This window comes from Pezoporus occidentalis, unplaced genomic scaffold (assembly GCF_034315485.1).
Source record: "Pezoporus occidentalis ecotype Australia unplaced genomic scaffold, CSIRO_AGI_Poc_V1 ctg155, whole genome shotgun sequence".
Taxonomy (NCBI): domain Eukaryota; kingdom Metazoa; phylum Chordata; class Aves; order Psittaciformes; family Psittacidae; genus Pezoporus; species Pezoporus occidentalis.
Window position 1 is genome coordinate 120,881 of NW_026913372.1, and position 17,630 is coordinate 138,510.

The window sequence follows — 17,630 nt, forward strand, 5'->3', positions numbered from 1 at the left end:
AACGTCAGAACTTGCACTTACATTTGCCATGTATTCAGAAGTCCCATTGCCCAGCTCTGATTGCCTCTAGGGAGCCTCCACTCGGCAGCCCAGCCAATCACACAGAAATGGCTACTGAAGTTTGCTGCTGGGGCCCACAGAGATCGGCCGATTTGCCCATCGGCTGCACAGTGGCTGTTTCTGAGAGGCAGTCCCGCACTGGGGCACATCCAGAAAGGTTCTCATGAGCAGCCTTCCCTGCTCTTTATGAGTAGTTTGTGTTGTCTTTCGCTGCTGGTGTTCATTTCGTTGGTTTCTTTTCATGAGTAACTTGTTTGAAGCCTCCACTGGCTGCGCAGGCCCCAGGTCCTGACAGGCCAGTCCTAGCCGGGACCTGCAGCTGACCACAGGCCTGTTACCTGACTTGGGCTTTGGTGCCAGCTCTCCCCTGCCAAGGGCCACCTATGCAACACGTTTAATTCGGCAGCACTAGCATTACACAAAAGCTGTAACACCAGCCACCTAACATCAGCCTGCAGGAGTCCCATCAAAGGCCAATACTCACCTGCATCACTGATCCCGTAACTGGGGGGACACACCAAGGCGTCACCCTGAATGCAGTGTTTCTAAACCCAAACTACTCCTTAGCTGCTGGATCAACTCCTGTGAGGCCCAACAGCACCCTCTAGCCACAGCAGAGCAGGACATGGCTTGCTTTGCCACCCTTTTCTGCCCTAGGCATGCAGGCCTGGAAAGGGCCTTCACATGGCACGTGTGTCATCCCTGCGGTCCCTCAGGTTTGCTAGGAGCAGTCTCTCCCACAGCAGCTAGACTAGGGCTGTGCCTCACCCCACCCATTATGTGCCCAGGAGAAAGGCAACGGGTGCTCCCCAGCCTGCTGCTGACCCGTTACTGCCATTGCCCGAGCAGCAGAAAATTTTGGACAGAGATACTCTTCATCTCCCAGCAGGCTGGGGAGAGAGCAGGGCAGCCCAGGCAGTGCCTCGGTAGGGCAGGCAGAGGGTCTCCTGCGTGCAGGCAGGCCCGCAGTCCCTCCTGGTGCTGCAGGGCTCCAGTGGGATTGTGCAAACGCACTCCCCGGTGTTTCTCTGCGAGATGAACTTGTTCCAAATCCCTGTGGTGCACTTTGCACTCTGACTGTGGTGACCGCGTGCCGGCTCCCTTGGCACAGTTTAAAGTCCACAGCAGAGGGGTGCTTACCTGCCTCCTGCACGCCACAGCTCACTCCCACTCCTCCCCGCCTGCACATCTGCCTGGACGAGGGCTCTGGGGCCTGGATCTGGACTGCAGCATGTGGCTGCTTTTCAAGGCAATGGCTCTGTGCCTGACGCTGGGTTTAGGGCAATGCACAGAAGAAGCAACACAGGTGAACACTGTCCACCCAGCTTCCCAGGCAGAGTCATCCTATTCAGACTGGGGCATCGAGACCATCCGGGACAGCTTTGAAACAGTTAACAGCTACTTTGACTCCTTCTTGGAACTGCTTGGGGGAAAAAATGGAGTATGTCAGTACAGATGTCGATACGGTAAGTGAACACTGCTCCTGCTGGCTCCTCCCTCCTTGCCCTTCCCTCTCTTGCGCTCTCCCTTCCCCAAGACCACCCTAAGCTCTTATCCATAACCTGATCCTTGCTCTGCTCAGCACAGAAAAGTCACTGCAGAGTCACAGCTTTCCTGCTAGTGCCAGCACCAGGGCACTGACCCTCATCTTCCCCTCTCACAGAGAACCGAGAGCCTGATCTTGAAGCCACTGTGCTGTGTGCAAGGGGACAAGAGGAGAGGATATATAGGTTTTACAGGAAGGGCAGTAGGTGACCAGGCTGCCCAGACCGCTGGAGAGAAACACCAGGGTACGCAGTGAGGCCCTGGAGGGGAGGACGAGCAGGCTGTGCATGCCTAACTCAGAAAAGGTTTAGTATTGCCCTAATCTCAGCAATCTTCAGAGTGTCATTGTTCAACAGTTGCAAGTTGGTTAATAAGTGGGATGGAGGAGGAGAGATAACAGGAAGGCACACAAGACATGCAGTCAGCATGGAGGAACCTTTAGTACTCAAGGCAGAACGAGGCAGCTGCTGCTTGCCTTGGACTTTAGAATGATTTACCAAAAAGAAAGAGTTTTTCCTGGGGTCAGGACAAAGGGGGTGACATCCTGGGGAGAGCAGGGCAGGGAACCAGGCGCATAGAGGTGCAGCAGGACCTGTTTGGGAACAGGAAGGAGGATTCTTACAGAGTTGTGTCCTCTCCCTATGTCCCTACAACTGTCCCCACAGCAATAACTGTTTTCAGCCAACTCAGCCAGCCCATCCACAACTACCTGCCAGCCCTTTTCCCCCCAGCTTCACCTCACATCCTTCGTGACTGCCTGGGCAGGGTGCTTGTGAGCACAGAGGTGATTTCAACCCCTCTCCTTCCCTGAGCTGTGGTTTTCACAGACAAAGACTCCACGCTTTAGAAAGACCCCACCAACTCAGTTTTGGTCTGTATGCATCCCATTTCTTCCAGAGCGTGAGCTGCATTCTGTGCTGCACGTCTCCAGCCTGCACAGGGTTGTCTGTATTGCTGCCCTGACAGATGCAGCCAAGGGAAGCATCTCCTGCTCCTCCCAGTCCAGAAGCAAGGGTGCTGGGAGGAACAGATGCTGCAGGGCTGGGACATGAGCTGCCTGTCAGGATGAGAGGGCAGATGGGCCACCCTCAGCCAAAATAAGGCTACAAAGAAAGTTTAAAATCAGCTTTCAAGTGGGGGTTTTGTTTTGTTTTTTTTTTTTTTTTGTCTTCTTTTTCTTTTTGCTATGTCTTGTTTTTAAATAACATGTATATATCTGATCTGTTTTGCTCTGCTCCCCGGGCCCATGCTAACAGGAAACAGGGAGCACCAGGCCAGGCACCTCAGCCCCACAGACCTGCAGGGAGCCAAGCACCTCTGTCCCACAGCAGCCCCGGTCCCTCATCCCAGGGCCCCATGACATTCCCCAGCTAGGGCTGCCTCTCCACAGCAGCTCAGGAGGGCCATGGCTGCTCTGTGGAGCCCACTGGGGGCAGTGTGCACTCCAGGGGCACAACGTCTAGAGGAGACCCCCTGCACACCACAGCATTGCCCCAGCACACAGGATGAGCCCATTTGCCCACCAGACAGCCCATCCCAAGGCCCACAGCATGGCAGCCCCACACAGTGTGTGATAACCTCCCTTTAGGTCCACACCACATTCCAAATGCAGAGCAGAAGGGGATTTGCCCTTCTTAACGTAGTGACTGAAAACCCTGTAGTGGCCATAGCATGGCTGGGACTGCTGTGGGCCTGAGGGAAGGTTTGTGAAGGCTGGTATCAGAGCTCAGTTCAAGGAGTCTTGGGACTCACCAAGTCCTGCAGAAGTGGTCACTCTAGGCATATCACAAGGCTGGGGCTCTCCCTGCTCCTGCTGCCCCAGCTTTGCACTCTGGGCAGAGGGAAGAGCATCTCCACAGGGTGGTGGCACAAATGCCTGCCTGCTCCCTGAGAGCATTCTGCATCTTACTGGAAAAATGTGTTACCTAGAAAGGAAAACAAACAAGCACATCGTTAGCGCTGTTCTCATCCTCTGCTGAACAACTCATTAATCATGGCTGAAGGAGGAAACTATTGAAACACTGCCCAAGTGACTCTAAAGGTCTTGCTGGACCCTTCCAGAACTATTTGTCCTTGCTGGTCTCTAGCCCAAACACTGCAGGCTGCAAGTAGAGGGGATGTAGGGATGATACCAAACCAGGGAGACCCAGTCTGTGCCCAGAAGAATGAACACAAACCATCTTTACCATCTTTCTGCTGAATCAGGGCCAAATTACTTTTTCCCCAGGCACAAAGCAAAAATTTTGCCTTCTACTTCTTTCACTGCAGCTGAGACACCAATAATAGCTTATTTTGCCATAACAAAGGTCAGGGCTCACCTGTGATTGCCACATCTATCTTCAGCTGAGCACACAGTACTTGGCTCTTCTGGCTGTAAGACTCTTGATTTTTCAGCAGCTAGTGAGGTCTGAAAACAAACAACTTGATGGATTACTCCCTTAAATCAGGACATTAGAATTAACGCTAGCAATCGCTGACAAATACCTCCTCCTCCTTACAAAATCTCTCTGGGCATCTCAGGGTGGGAAACAGCCTGAACTGGGGGTAAATCCCTTGACAGCTTCCTTCAGCTGTCTGGGCAGGCAGGACTTCAACATCTTGCCCAGAATTTAGTCCTGAGGGGCTTCACATAAGGAGGCACATCCAGGCTGTGAGAAAAGAGCCTTCAAAGTCAGGCACTCCAACACAGCTGTGCTACACAGGACAATGTCTGCTCAAAGCCTGCTTGCCTGGGGCAGAGAAGTAACAATGGGCCACTCACAACAGTAAGGAGCCCCAAGACCATCTATTCATCCTGAAATACATTCACTTCCCCCTGCCAGTGTGCCAGTACTGCAGTGTCTGAGACCTCCTGCATGGCCAGTGGCTGTTCTAGTCAGCTGGCTGTTTTCCAGTCTCTTGGCATAGCTACAACAGCCTGAAGATATTAAAATGCATCAGGGAAACTTGCTTCCATTAGGAACCCAACTTCAGTCCTCCTCTAAGGTTGTGCTGACAAGAAAATGCCCTGAAATAAAACTCCTTGCAAAGAACAGGCTTCCTCAGCAATGTTGTGCTTTTACACATCAGCATCACCCTTCAGCATGCTGCCATGCCGGTCCTGCTGTGCCTGCAGCTCTCTTCTTCATCCCAGCTATGCCCTGCAGCAAGCAGACAGATGTCAGCCTTTGGTGAAACATAGCTAGCAAACAGCCAGCATAACCCACCAAGTCCCTTCCCCCACCACAGAAGTGGCTGTAAGGATGGTCAAGAAACAGATGATAACAAGAGCACAGAGTGTATGGTCATGTAGAGTCAGGAATGCCTATTATTTCTTCTTTGCTTTTGTTTTACTGTTAACTAGAAAGCAAGATATGGGAGAGAGGTTAATTTTGGTGTCTTGGACTTTAGCTGAGAGAAGGTGCACCAAAGGGCACTTTACAAATGAGTAAACTGTTTTTCAGAGAGGAAGAGGAGAGGTTTCCAGCATGGGCTCATTGTGAATGTAGTTCATGTTTTGTTGATCACAATTCTCATGTAAGATTTTTTCCCTCAGGACAACTTTCTAAGACATAATAGCTGTACCTTCAGCTTAATGGAAGGTTTTCTCTGGAAACACAATTATCTCCATATCTCCAAGCAGTCCCACTCCTACACTGAATTGCCACCTTATCCCATTAATTGACAATGTGCTGCAGAAAGATAATTTGTCAATATTACAAGCAAATCATTAAAATTTGACCCTGTCCTGCAAAACCCACCTTGGACTTTGAACTTTTCTCTGCCTCCTGCCTCAGCTCAGGAAATTTGAATTCTGAGTCCCAATTCTCACACCTTTCCAAAAGAGCAACTATGCTGTGAATTGCACCAAGACCTGGGTGCAGCCCTCCTCTCATTACATTTCTTAGGAGCCTTGGGATATAGGTTCAGACCATACACAGGCATAATTCCTTCTCTCCTTAGCATAACCACCAAAATACTGTATTATGCAATGTGTCAGTAAACTCAGAAGTCATCCTTGTATCCACGTAACTCAGTTACCTCAGTTATGTTTTGGTGCAAAAGTAATCCCATACTGATGGTGCACTGCAACCAAGTGATTTGTGCTCTTTGTCTACTGCTAAGACAGCTTCACCTGCTAAAAATAACAGCACTTTTTGCACTAGAAAATTGCATCTGGAGCAGGAAGCAAATCTGCCCTATTCAAAAGTAGACAGAAAGGTAGAAACACCATAGGTAACAACTGCTGTAATGAGAAATACTTTCCCACACAAATGCCATTACCTGGCGGCAGTGTCAGCTAGAGCTTTACCCTGGCTTGTGGACAGCCACATCCTTGGTGCATACTGTATTTCTGTAGGGCTGGAGAAAACAGCATTGGCATCCCTCAGCTATTTCAGTTTGTTGCTCATTTGTTGCTTATTTGTTGCAAATCTGTTGTTCAAGGAAAAGCACTCCAGCAATTTTTAATTTAGAAGGTGCTGGGAACATTCTTGCATAAGACTTTTTGATGCATTTGTCTGTGAGATCTTCTCAAGAATATGGTAGATTTATGCCTCTATTTAACCACTGGTATTTTGAGGACCCGGACAGAAAAAAGGGAAAAGCACCTTAAATGATGATCAGTGCTGACAAGAAAACAGTGGAAATGGAGTTTAAAAGAACTCAACCCTGCCTCAAGGGCTAAATTACATCCATTTTATATCTATTTAAATTCTGTAGTGGTGCTCAGGGAAGTAGAAACTTAGCCCTAGAGGTGATGGACCTACAAAAGGCTCAACACACACATGTGTTGGAGCGCTCACTCAGCTTGCAAAGTTTTCCCAGAGCAGGGTTTAAATGTCTTGTTTTAGCACCTCAAAATATCTTAACACCTCACTCTGCATTTGAGATATCCCTTTCATAAACCCAGCTGGGACAGAAACAGAACAAGCACTGAATAGACATCAAGGAACAGTATAGAGAAACCTAAGTCACAGCCAGATCTAGTACCTATCCTTTCCTCCTTGCATCTCCTGGGAGAGTGAAATGTTTGGGGATGCAGACCACAGGGGAGCTGCCTGACACTCCTACTTTTTGGTGGTGCTGCTGCTGGGAAGATTTGCTTTCGTAACATTTTTCCTTTCTTTCTCAGGGAAAGCTCCAATGCCACGACCTCACTACAAACCACAGGAACCCAATGGCTGTAGCTCCAACTTCCTGGGGCTCAAGGTACCTGAAAGTGTATGTACTGCCACACCCGCCAACCACAAATGATGCAATTCTCTAATCACAGTAAGCAGCTAATAGTATTAGGAGGGAAAAGGCTTAGCTGATTACACAGTGCCTGTGTGGTGGCTTCTTTTCACAGCTGAAGCCAGAGCTCTGGAAAAGGGAGGAAGTATTACTTTATGTGGTGTCAGGGAACAAGCTATCTGCCTGGGACTGACAGAAGACAAAGCTGTCTGCTGTCAGCAAGCAAGGAAAACATGTCAGTCTGAGCACTGCCTAACTAACTGTCAGTCAGGGATGCATTAAGATTTCAACTGCTGGTGGCAGTGAAACAGCAGTCACATAGATATGAGTTACATTTATGAAGGACCGGGCTGTTGCTCTGGTTGTCTTGGTAGGTGCCAAAACAGAAAGTTTCCTGAGCAGGTTAGTACCATGAGAAGAAAAGGGGGCACCTGGCCAAGCAGAGGAACATATTTTTATAAAGGCCCAGAACAATCCTGTGCCCTTGTGATAGGACAGGGAACATGTTCCATGACAGCTCAGTGGCATAGCAGAATGTAGAAACAGCAATACTTGAAGGCATTCTCTACACCTGGCCCTTAGCCCTCTCCCATGCTTTTGCCTCTGCCAAGCAATGAAATAAACCTGCAGGCTTTAATACTGCACCCACTTGTTATTTTAAAAGCAATTAATGAAATCATATTAGAATCACCAGGAAAAGTACTCCCAGGAGGCTCTAAGAGCAGGAAAAACTATTTACCTTATGCATTACTGCTGCCCATGAAGTCTGCAACCATCAGGCAGATTCCTGCTCCAAAAAGCCTTCTCTTTGCATCCTACTCTTCATGTAATATTAGATCCTAAAACTACATTTCACTGCAAACTGGGCATTTCTGCAGTATGTTCTCCTTAGGCAGGCAGTCATAAGCACCGAGTGCAGTGAAGAAACAGTCTCCTAAATATTACATGAGGAAGGCCAAACAGAGGAAGAATTTACAACAAGCTAATGAGTCCAGCGTCTGAAGGAAGCAGGCCTTCTGCCCCATCACCCCCATGGTTATTAGCTAAGCTGCTGTTTACCTTCAAACAAGTAGAACTCCCCTGATCAAACTGTGTTTGCCCTTGGCCTCATAAGTGTCTCTCTGAGAAATAAGGCATTAATAACACTTATAGTGGATTTATTAAGCCAAAAAGCAGGATTTGTCAGGTTGTGGGAAAAGGAGAAAAGGGGCCTTTGCCACTTCTGGAAAGGACGGGAAACTCTCTAATGAACTCTGACAAACCAGAACTAGCAGATTCATGGAGGGGCTGTTTGCCACCTCTGTAGGAGAAGTTAATCCCCTGCAACAGAAAGAAGGGAACATGGTCTGTCCTGTACTGGACCTGCACTACCGTTGCCCCTTACTTTAGATAGTGAGGGAGAAGCATGTGTTCCTTCCTGCTGCCCCAGCTATCAGAAGTAGCTTCTGTGAAAGGATCCAGCTGGGCTCTGCAATACCTCATCCAGTTGGAGCTGCTTGATTCTGAGGCCAGGACACAGCCAAGGGACACTGCTTTCCTCTCTTTCCCCAGCTAGATTTGGGCATCCCTGCCATGACCAAGTGCTGTAACCAGCTGGACATCTGTTACGACACCTGTGGGGCCAACAAGTACCGCTGTGATGCCAAGTTCCGCTGGTGCCTCCACTCCATCTGCTCCGACCTCAAGCGCAGCCTTGGGTTTGTCTCCAAGGTGGAAGGTAGGCTTCCTCACTCACATCCCCTATGGAGGGGATGAGCAATGGCAGGGAGGGGAGGGTGTGAGCTCTCTCCTTGCCAAAAGCAGCGAAAATCTGTAGTAGGGAGCAGAACATTGCCCCATGCTTGTCACAGATGGGTCAGAGATGAGTGAGAACACCAAGATCTGTCCCCTACACCCACACTTCTGTCCCAAGACTGGGGACCTAAATTATTTACAGTTGGAAAACATTACAAAACACATGTGGAAAGAAAAAAGCCCAAAACAAAACCTGCCCCCTCTCCCAAACAAACAAAAAACCCAAAACAAACCCACCAAAAAGAAAACCTAGTTGCAATTCCTTCAACACCTGGATGCTCTCCCCAAGAGTTAAAACACCTTCACGTGGTCAAAAAACCTTCCACAGCCAGTAAACCACACACGGAAACCTGCACATGGCCAAGGCCCAACAAACTGGGAGAGCCAAGGACAAGGGCTCTCTGGGATCTGGTTCACAGATAAGAGATGATGATGGCACCAGGGACATGGGTGGTGGGCTGAGCCATGGTGGGCAGCGCTGGGTTCCTCAGAAGCCCCCATACTAACAAACTTTTAGTGACTTGTCAGCAGCTCAACAGCCATCCTGGTTTTGCCTAATTTTAAAAGCTTCAGACTGCAAGAAGCTTTTTGGTAAAGGCTGCATTAATAACCTTCATGAAGAGTCCAAGCCTGCCTCTTAGTCCACAGTGCCAACATCAAGCACTTCTTCACTGTATGACAAGGAGGAAACATAGACCCTGCCACTACTAGAGGTCAGCCACGGCAGGAGAGCCTCCCCTAGTCTGCTCCTCCTGAGGCCTGATTAGGGCACACAGGTAAGGCTGCATGACTAGGAGCGTGCAGATGGCTTTCTACTTCATCACAGATAAATGTTTGGAAACAGTGTCCAGGCCAGCAAGAGAAAACAAAGACATGGACTAATATATAAGCGCTACAGGCCAAAGTACAGCAAATCTTCCATGGTCACCCCTGTCCACAAATCCTCATGCAGCCAATCTCTTCCTGTTCCTTCAGATTCTTCCCCTGCAAATTTTTCAGATCTCTCCTTTCTCCTTTCTGCCTGCAGCAGTGAAACAGAAATACTAGGGAGTAAAGGTGGAGCAGAGCCCTTACTTCTTGGCTGAGCTAAGCCACCTCTGCTCATAGCCAAGTAGGACTAAATACCTCCATCATCTCTGTCCTGGTTGTGGCAGGAAGCGCAGGTAGTTGCAAACTAACAAACCTCTGAGTCATCTGCTCCTCCCCTTGCTCTGCCTCTTGTCCTGTGCTCTATACCTGCCACTCCCTGTCCTCAGTGCTGCTATGAACAGCTCCTGTTGCACAGTCCTTCACCACCGCCATCCCAGCTCTTATCTGGGATCCTTTCCACTGAGTCACCACGACAGAGACAGCAGGCAGGGGAACAGCATCTGCACTCCCTCCATGTGGGCACAAATATCCCAGCTGCAGCAGTGCCAGTTAACCAAAGCCCTGGTTTTCCCATGGCTCGCTACAGGCTCTCCAACACCTGCCAACTGAGCAAACTCCTAAAGCAGCAGGAGCAGAGTGAGGTGCTCTGAGAGGCTGAGGCAAGAGGAGACAGCCCCCAGGCAGGGCTTTCCCATATGCATTCAGCAGTCAATGTTGGTTGCCAGTGAGTAAACCCTAAAAGACTTCATATTAACCTATTTATTTACTGAGAAGCAGTTTTGGGCTTGTTTTTTTGGGAAGAGGGGCTAGTTGTCAGGCAGACTATCAACAGCTCTGCTGTTACAACTGCAGTAGGATTGTCATGCTGGCTGGCAACTCCCAAAAAGCAGAAAAGATTGGTTAGTAGTGGCTATAGGAAAAATTGAGGGGAGAGGGAGCCAGGAAAGACAGTATTGTGGAGATCTTGGAAATCTGCTCGGTAAACAGTGCTATTTGCAGTGCCCCAAGAGATCCATCAACCAGAAAAGCCTGAGAGAGTCAAGAACAGAAAGGGGCAAGAAGTTAGTGTCAGACTGGTGCCACCCTAGGGAGAAAAGAGCCCCCAGTTCAGCAGAAGGGAACCTCTGGATTTATAAATCTGCAGTACCCAGAGATAAGACAATAGTCCTTGCTTCCAACTGTAAATACCACAGAACCCATCCCTCAGATGTCCTGAAGTGCCTGTTACCTGCCTCACCTTTTTTCTTCCCTGCAGCTTGTGAATCCGTTGCAGACACAGTGTTCAATGCCGTCTGGACCCTGGGCTGCCGGCCCTTCATGAACAGCCAAAGAAGCGCCTGCATTTGCAATGAGGAAGAAAGAGATGAATTGTGAAGATGAGCAGGTGCCTGGCCTCCATGAGCCTGATGCCTAGCATTCCCTCTGCCACTGCACTTCAGCACAGTGACTTCTATCAGCCCTCTGGCCCAAAACAGGATGGGGGAACCTGGGCCAAGCAATACACATGAACCACAGTTTTTGGGCAGAGAGCTGCGAAAGGGGAGACAGTCTATGAATATAGGGCAGTGATGTCTGCTGTCCACCACAGATGCAGTCTAACAGCCCTAGCCCTTTCCAAGTCCATCAGCCTGAATGATCTGATTTTCTCTGCAGATCTCTGATCAGGAGAGGCAAGCAGGATGCAGCACTGGTTATAAACAAGAGACTTTACTTGTTTGCCTTAGACGCACATGTATTAGCCTCCTCCCCCCCCCCCACCTACCTGAACTCTGTAATTTGCAGTGCAGGGCATTAAGTTTCTGCAACCACAGAAAATCCCAGTCCACAGCCATGCTATTTACGTTTTACACCACTGGTGACAGACTGAAGAAGAGAGGTAATTTACTTTCAGTACCATCTGTAACATTTTCCATCTTATCATTACACAACCTAACAACCCTGCTTATTTAAATACTTGGTGGATCCAAAACCAATTTAAAACATCCAGGGAGATTTGGTAAGCATGAGAAGAAACTTTAAGTGTTTGTGATATAGGTACAACTTATTTTGGGGCAGACAGGGACCAAAGTGCATTGTGTCTGAGGTGTGAAATCATAGCACTCTCCCACAGTCTCAGGAGACAAAGCTGCTTTTCTTTTGCAGTGTCATCCAGATCAATTTAATTATTTTCCTCCTACATCATTTAACAAAGCTTTTCCCTTAGGATCCCTTTTTACACAAAATGACTGGGTATCCTCCTCCATCTTTTGCGTGAGGGAAACAGGAGGCTCACAGTTGCCTTGGATGAGACATTCAAAAATCCCAGAGGCTTACCTGTCAGGTAGCAGGGCTTACATGCTACCTCTATGGGGCAGAGACACTACCAGCTGAAGAGCTATCAGCAGCCTCAGACAGCCTTCTTTCTAAAATGTGGTTAATACTCCCACCTGCTATTGGGAGATTTTTTTTTGCGTACAAAATGAGAGTTTAAGGTGGTATATGGAATTTCATCTACATACAACATTTGCAGACAGCTTTCATCTGTTTCTTGTTGAGAGGAAGTTGCTTCTGGGTGTGCGTTCCGTGCCGCATAAATACTTCAGCATCTTCTGCAAACATATTTGTGATTATGTTCTTCCATCTGCCATGGAAAAGTTAAGGCTACAGAAGGGTGATTTAACAAGAATAGAAAGAATCTGTCTTAGTTACGTTTCTTCTCATTTGGGTTTAAATGTATGCATGGAACTATAAATTATTTAAGCCCCATATTCCTGTTCCTCCCAGTCATCTTTGCTTTACAGTGAACAGCATTGAGACATTCATCTGGCCACAGACAGACTGAAACAACAAGAGCACACTGGTACTAAGACCAGGAAAACAAAGGTGACCATAGGAGATGTACTGGGATGTTTTCCATTAGGGAGGACCTTGGTTTACACCGATCATAAGCAATGACATCCTTTCCTAGCTGTGTTAATGCCACTGGAGAGCAAACACTGTATTGCCAAGATTTCTCGCAGTGTGTGCCTGTCAGAGCATGAGGCTGCACAGACAGTTCTGATTATCTAAGAAACATGTATTTTTGGCTAGGGATGGGAAGGAAACTGTCTTTGTTCCAGACCTTCCCAAACTTTGTATTTCATTGATGAAATTGTGCCTGTTGCCAGCTTTAAAAGTGAACATGCTCTTACAATTAAATGACAAAATTAAAAAAAAAACATCTCATTTACACTCAATAGCCAACTGGCTGGCAAACGTCTTACAACATTTTATAGTTCAAGTGACATCAGGTTAAAGCCAGGCCAAGCAACTGAAGACAGACAATGACATACACTGGAGAAATTGAAGGGCTCTAAACAAAATCTCTCTATCCCGACAACTGATGTGTCAGAGACACCACTAATATAAATCAGTTTCTTATGCTTTCAGACCACCATTCATCCCTCAACACTACAGACTGCTGCTCACAGGGCAGCTACTGAATACTGAGTAAGTACATTTTTCACAACAAAATTGAACTGTGGCTAGCTGAAAAACCCTCTGAGCAGCTCTACAGGAAAACTTTTGAGCCTTCAAGTCGTGGCAGTGACTCAAACCCACCAAATAATCCTGTACAGGAGAAAACCAGTACATGAACTACGGTAAAACTTCGGCATCCAAACTAAAAGTCACTTTCCCTTCACATTGTTCCTGCTACCTGGTTGGTGTACAGCCACTGGAACAGCAATGGACAAATGTCAATGGACAAATCTTGGGTCATCTTCACTTCCACCCTGCTCTGAGCAGGAAGACAACACTGTGCTCACCTGATGGCTTCCTGCTGACTTTGTGCATTGGCAGGATTGTTTGCAACTCTTGCAGATGTTCAACCACTGCTTGTGCAGTGTGTTTTGCTTCCACTATGTGGTGCAGCAGATTAAATTAAACAGACAAATGCCTTGGCTCTCAGATGAGTTTGGTCTTTGATTTCATGCTGAGGTTGTACTGCTGAGAAAGATGGAAGCAAGAAGCAAACTGGGGAGAGCTAAAAGACTTTGAGAAATGGTGGTGCTTGTGCCTCAGAGCCATTCCCTCTGTGTCAGAGGAGGAATGGCCACAGGCTAGTGGAAGACAGTAGACCTACTATCCTGCTTTCAAGGCAAACTAAGCACCTTCCCAGACTGCTCCATTCACATGGCCACACAGGCCAGTGTTTCCTCTTCATTACTCTTCCAGATTATTCAACTAAAAAGCTGCAGAGCAGAAAGGCTGCTTCATATGAACCTGTCAGGAAGAATGAAATAATGTGCAAAATAACTGAAATAAGCCAGGAAATTAATCTCTCCTCCACTACTCCCCCATGTCCCTTTCACAAGAACAAAAAACACCAGTTGACTTTCCAGAAGGCACCAGCTGATTGATTTAATTTTCCAGCTCTTGTTTTATCTAAACAAGTATATTTAGCAGGGTGTGCCTGAACAAAGAAATGACAGTGCGAAATTGCCCATGTGGTCCTAATGCAGACGTGTATCAGCAGAACCAGGAGACACACAGCAATGCAAGGAGATGGCTTTTTGTTTTCTTTTTCTTTCACATATGGCTAGGTAGCACATGAAAAGTGTCTTTCCACTTATACTGACTTATCATCATAGAAACATTTTCATTTCTTCTGACACACACACATATTCCCAAATGGGAAAAGCAGCCATGAAGCTACTCAGAAAAATCATTAAGCTCCCAGCCCATCACTGTGTTCCTCCTGGAATCTCACTCAGCAAAAGAAATAAATCTCTGAAATGGAACACTGCTGAGGAGATTTGCAACTCCCTTCTAAATGGTCCTTCAAACAGACTCCCTGTCCATTTGAGAGCAGCAACAAGTTTTGGCCTTGGCAGCAATTTGGCTGTTTCCAACCAAAGTAGAAAATGGGTAAGGCAGGCTAGGGGGGACACCCAGCACACCTCCAGACACACAGGAGAACACTGCACACTGCAAAGCTTCTTGCAGAAAACCTCATGAACACACTGCAGTGCCACAGCCAGTGGTGGAGATGGATCCTTCCTCTCTCACCCTCCAGCCCTGCCTCTCCTGCTTAGCCCTTCACAGCTCACTGTGCCTCCTTCCTTTCACCCCACATTTCCTTCACCACACAGTACTCCTCCTCTTCAGTGAAGCCCAGAGGAGCCCAAGCTGATCATCCATTATGTTTTCTTTGGAAGGACCTTGACAGCCACCAAAGGGATTCCTGACAAATAACCATGATGCCGCCACCACCACCACCAGTAATTGCATCCATACCCAGCTTTCACTCACCAGAGGACTGCAAATGTGCACAGGCACTCAAACAATGCTGCCATATCTCCTGTCCCCAGGCTCACTGGGGACAACCTTGTCCTGAGAACTACCTACATTACAAATGAGTGCTAGAAACACTTAACGTGCATTCCTCTAATCCCTTTGTCAGGGCCAGAGCCTCTCTAGACCAAGGTAATGATGGATTACAACTTTCAAAGACTTGGTAGCAGCACACTTAGGGGGAGGGGGTGCTACTGTTTAATGGCATTTTTCTTACAATCAAGGTACTAAACAATACAAAGGATGTTTAATGATCTTTCTCTTACAATCAAGGTGCTATAGCATTTATGAAAGGGACCAAATTTTTGTTTGAAGCAGAAGAGGGAGAAAAATAACAGTACACTAAATACAAGAGGAAATACTGCTAAACTGCATGTAATTATAAGAAAGCACTAAAAAAAAAATCAAGTTTTATTAAATACCTTTTACTATTTAAAAATAACATTTAAATGTGCATGCAATGACAACTGTTTTATAGCTCCAAGGAACTTAGACATTATGAGATATAATATTTTCATACATGCTTTTTAATGGTCATCCCAAAATCTCAGTACATCCAAAGCTTCAGCATCATTCACAGAACTGCATAGCAAACACGTTCAGCTATGATAGATAGTGTTTGTATTGTCTGATGACAGAAGAGCTTGACTAACATTGTCAAGGACAAACAGTCCTTTGGAGCCTGCAGGTAGATGCAAGGGAAGACCAAGTTGGTTAATGCTTCAGGCCTGAAAAGCAATAGGGTCCCTTCATCTGAAGGGTTGTTGGGAAGAAATGGCAGATAAAACTGTTCTGCAGTCCGGGTTGCACTCAGTCTAGGCACACTGCCTTGCATGCCCAACATACTTCACAAATAATCATCACACACTTAGGGAAACATGTTGTAAGTGGTTCAGTGGGGCTTTACCAAATACTTCTTGTTTCTTAAACAACCATACAAGAAGGCACTGACAAGGAAAGTCGTCTCAACAGAGATGCTGTTCCAGTAGGTGGGTGTTAGTCATCAAAGTCGATTCTGATGGGGCCACCTGTCAGGATGTGGTTTGCCATGTGAACAGATTCCTCCTCTTCCTCTGTCTCAGCTAACCTGCGCACCCGTCTCCGGCAGCCCTGGGCACAGCGAGAGCTCTCATCCAGCGCTCCGCAAACGAGGATGCGGCAATGCAAGAACACCTCCTGGAGGGTGGCAAGACAGCAGGCCAAGTCAGCACACAGCTCTGGGAATCACACTGGCACTGCTGCCAGCTCTCTCAGAGAACGGGTGATGCTATTCCCATAGTCCAGCCATTTCCATTCCCACATCAACAAGGTCCGCATCCACCATTGCCATCCACAGCCAAACTGGCTGCTTCATGTTTTCTTAAGTGCCCAGGAGAGGGCATGTTTTCCAGAGCGCCTGGCTGAGATGTCAGAGTATGGCATCTGTCTGTTAGCCAAGGGCTAAACAGGTAATATGAAGGCATGAAATGATCCTCTAGAGGAAGGGATGAAAATGCCAGGGATAAGCTTGGAAGATCTCACATGAACTGGTAGGAGCTGCATAGCAGGAAGCAGGCCAAGAACATGTGAAGTCTCACAAGGAGATGGACTGATAGAAAGATGCAAGAGAATGGACTGATAGAAAGATGCAAGAGAATCTGACATGAGCTGAGAAAACATAAAGCTAGGAGACTGAGGGACAAAGGAGGAAAACTCAAGTTGATGAGGAGCTAAAACTGGTAGCTGAGGGGAAAAGGGGAAACAAAGGCCAGGGAGACAGCTGCCCTTTCTTTCTGCACAGCAAAGTCAGACTGTGACAAGATGGGTACTCCTTGCCTTCTAAATGACAAGGAGAGTAAAGCAAGATCCCCGCAAGCAGGAAGTAGGGAAGCAAATATTTGTGAATGTTTGGTCAACGGTGAGGTTTGAAGCAAAATCCATTGCACAGGCAGGGAAGATGCAGGTTGGAAGCAGCAGTGGCAAACAGACAGCAAAGCGAAACCTTTGAATTTTGAACGATCTCATCTGTTTTAACTCTACTGAGGCTCTCCAGTAGCTGGAGCGGCAGCTTTATAACTTCTGGAGCAAACAACATTGGCTGAACATAACAGTGACCGTAAGACTAGATTTCTTCTAGCACAGAGAAGCTATTTGCAATAGGAAAATGGCATTATCCTCCCACGACAAAGCTTCTGCCTCAGAGTGCCACCAGCCTTGACAGCATGGTTTCACATTGAATTAAACAGTATGGTGGCCTTGTATCTGGAAACCTGGCACCTGTACTCACAAGAGCTAGAGAAGATATAAGGTTGAAGAGATTTAAAACCATAGACTGTTTTGTTTTAAAGATAGGACACTGTGCCTGGTGATTGGGAACACTTTTCTCACCCAGTGTACAAGTGTCCAGTAAGACTATGCAGAAAACAACGATTTCAGCCTGCTATGGCAACTGTCCTTCATGCTTTATTTAATTTTAGCTGGTTTTATCACTCTCTCCTAAAGTACCTGTGTCAGGGTCCCGAAAGACAACACTGCTGGGATAGGCACAGCATCACCTGCCTTAGGGCAGCCACTCCTCTCCTTTGCACTCTAATACAGCCAATTCTGTGCCGAGATTCCCCAGTCAGATCAGAGCTGATGCAGTATCTCAGAGGTGTGCTGTGAGCTTACCTTGTTGTCTTTACCCACAAACTTGAACACAGGAACCTGGAAATGCTTGGCAAGATGGTCCTTTGACGTGTACTGCTTCACTGAATCATCAGAAACGCAGCTGAGAAAAGCAGAGGGATAGGCTTTAATGGGTTTCCCAGAAATGGAAAATGAAAGAGAAAAAACATCCCAGCATATTTAACCAT

At 47.3% G+C, this 17,630-nt stretch overlaps 2 protein-coding genes and 1 long non-coding RNA gene across 7 annotated transcripts in view; 1 reads left to right on the forward strand and 2 right to left on the reverse strand.

Moving 5' to 3' along the window:
- The first annotated feature begins 1,108 nt into the window (after window positions 1-1,108).
- On the forward strand, window positions 1,109-13,410 carry PLA2G12B (phospholipase A2 group XIIB). 2 transcript variants are annotated; one of them, XM_062611590.1, is made up of 4 exons: window positions 1,109-1,526; window positions 6,719-6,807; window positions 8,371-8,536; window positions 10,739-13,410. In XM_062611590.1, the coding sequence occupies exons 1-4, from the start codon at window positions 1,292-1,294 to the stop codon at window positions 10,855-10,857; spliced, it is 609 nt and encodes a 202-aa protein (XP_062467574.1). In that variant the 5' UTR covers window positions 1,109-1,291; the 3' UTR covers window positions 10,858-13,410. The 2 variants fall into 2 exon arrangements, with proteins under 2 accessions (XP_062467574.1, XP_062467575.1); XM_062611591.1 differs by having other exon boundaries at window positions 1,112-1,526; window positions 6,719-6,795.
- LOC134160010 (uncharacterized) lies at window positions 1,571-6,556 on the reverse strand. Of its 2 annotated transcripts, XR_009963402.1 has the most exons (4): window positions 5,869-6,556; window positions 3,924-4,745; window positions 3,358-3,530; window positions 1,571-2,197 (listed from the first exon to the last, which is right to left on the reverse strand). It is a non-coding gene; the product is annotated as an uncharacterized LOC134160010 (long non-coding RNA). The 2 variants fall into 2 exon arrangements; XR_009963401.1 differs by lacking the exon at window positions 5,869-6,556 and having other exon boundaries at window positions 3,924-5,593.
- A 1,790-nt stretch (window positions 13,411-15,200) lies between the features above and the next one.
- The window catches only part of OIT3 (oncoprotein induced transcript 3), a 30,919-nt gene continuing 28,489 nt past the window's right edge, over window positions 15,201-17,630 (reverse strand). For all 3 annotated transcript variants that reach the window (XM_062611576.1, XM_062611575.1, XM_062611574.1), the window contains exons 8-9: window positions 17,446-17,545; window positions 15,201-15,972 (exon numbers count right to left, since the gene is read on the reverse strand). In XM_062611576.1, the coding sequence (XP_062467560.1) occupies window positions 15,793-15,972; window positions 17,446-17,545 (280 nt within the window). In that variant the 3' untranslated portion in view covers window positions 15,201-15,792. The remainder of the gene's footprint in view (window positions 15,973-17,445; window positions 17,546-17,630) is intronic.

Bases quoted from the DNA above. Each gene is read 5' to 3' on its own strand.
- PLA2G12B (XM_062611590.1), top strand. From the start codon at position 1,292: ATGTGGCTGCTTTTCAAGGCAATGGCTCTGTGCCTGACGCTGGGTTTA. The intron at 1,527-6,718 runs GTAAGTGAACAC...TTTCTTTCTCAG, and splicing joins TCAGTACAGATGTCGATACG to GGAAAGCTCCAATGCCACGA. The intron at 8,537-10,738 runs GTAGGCTTCCTC...TCTTCCCTGCAG, and splicing joins GTTTGTCTCCAAGGTGGAAG to CTTGTGAATCCGTTGCAGAC.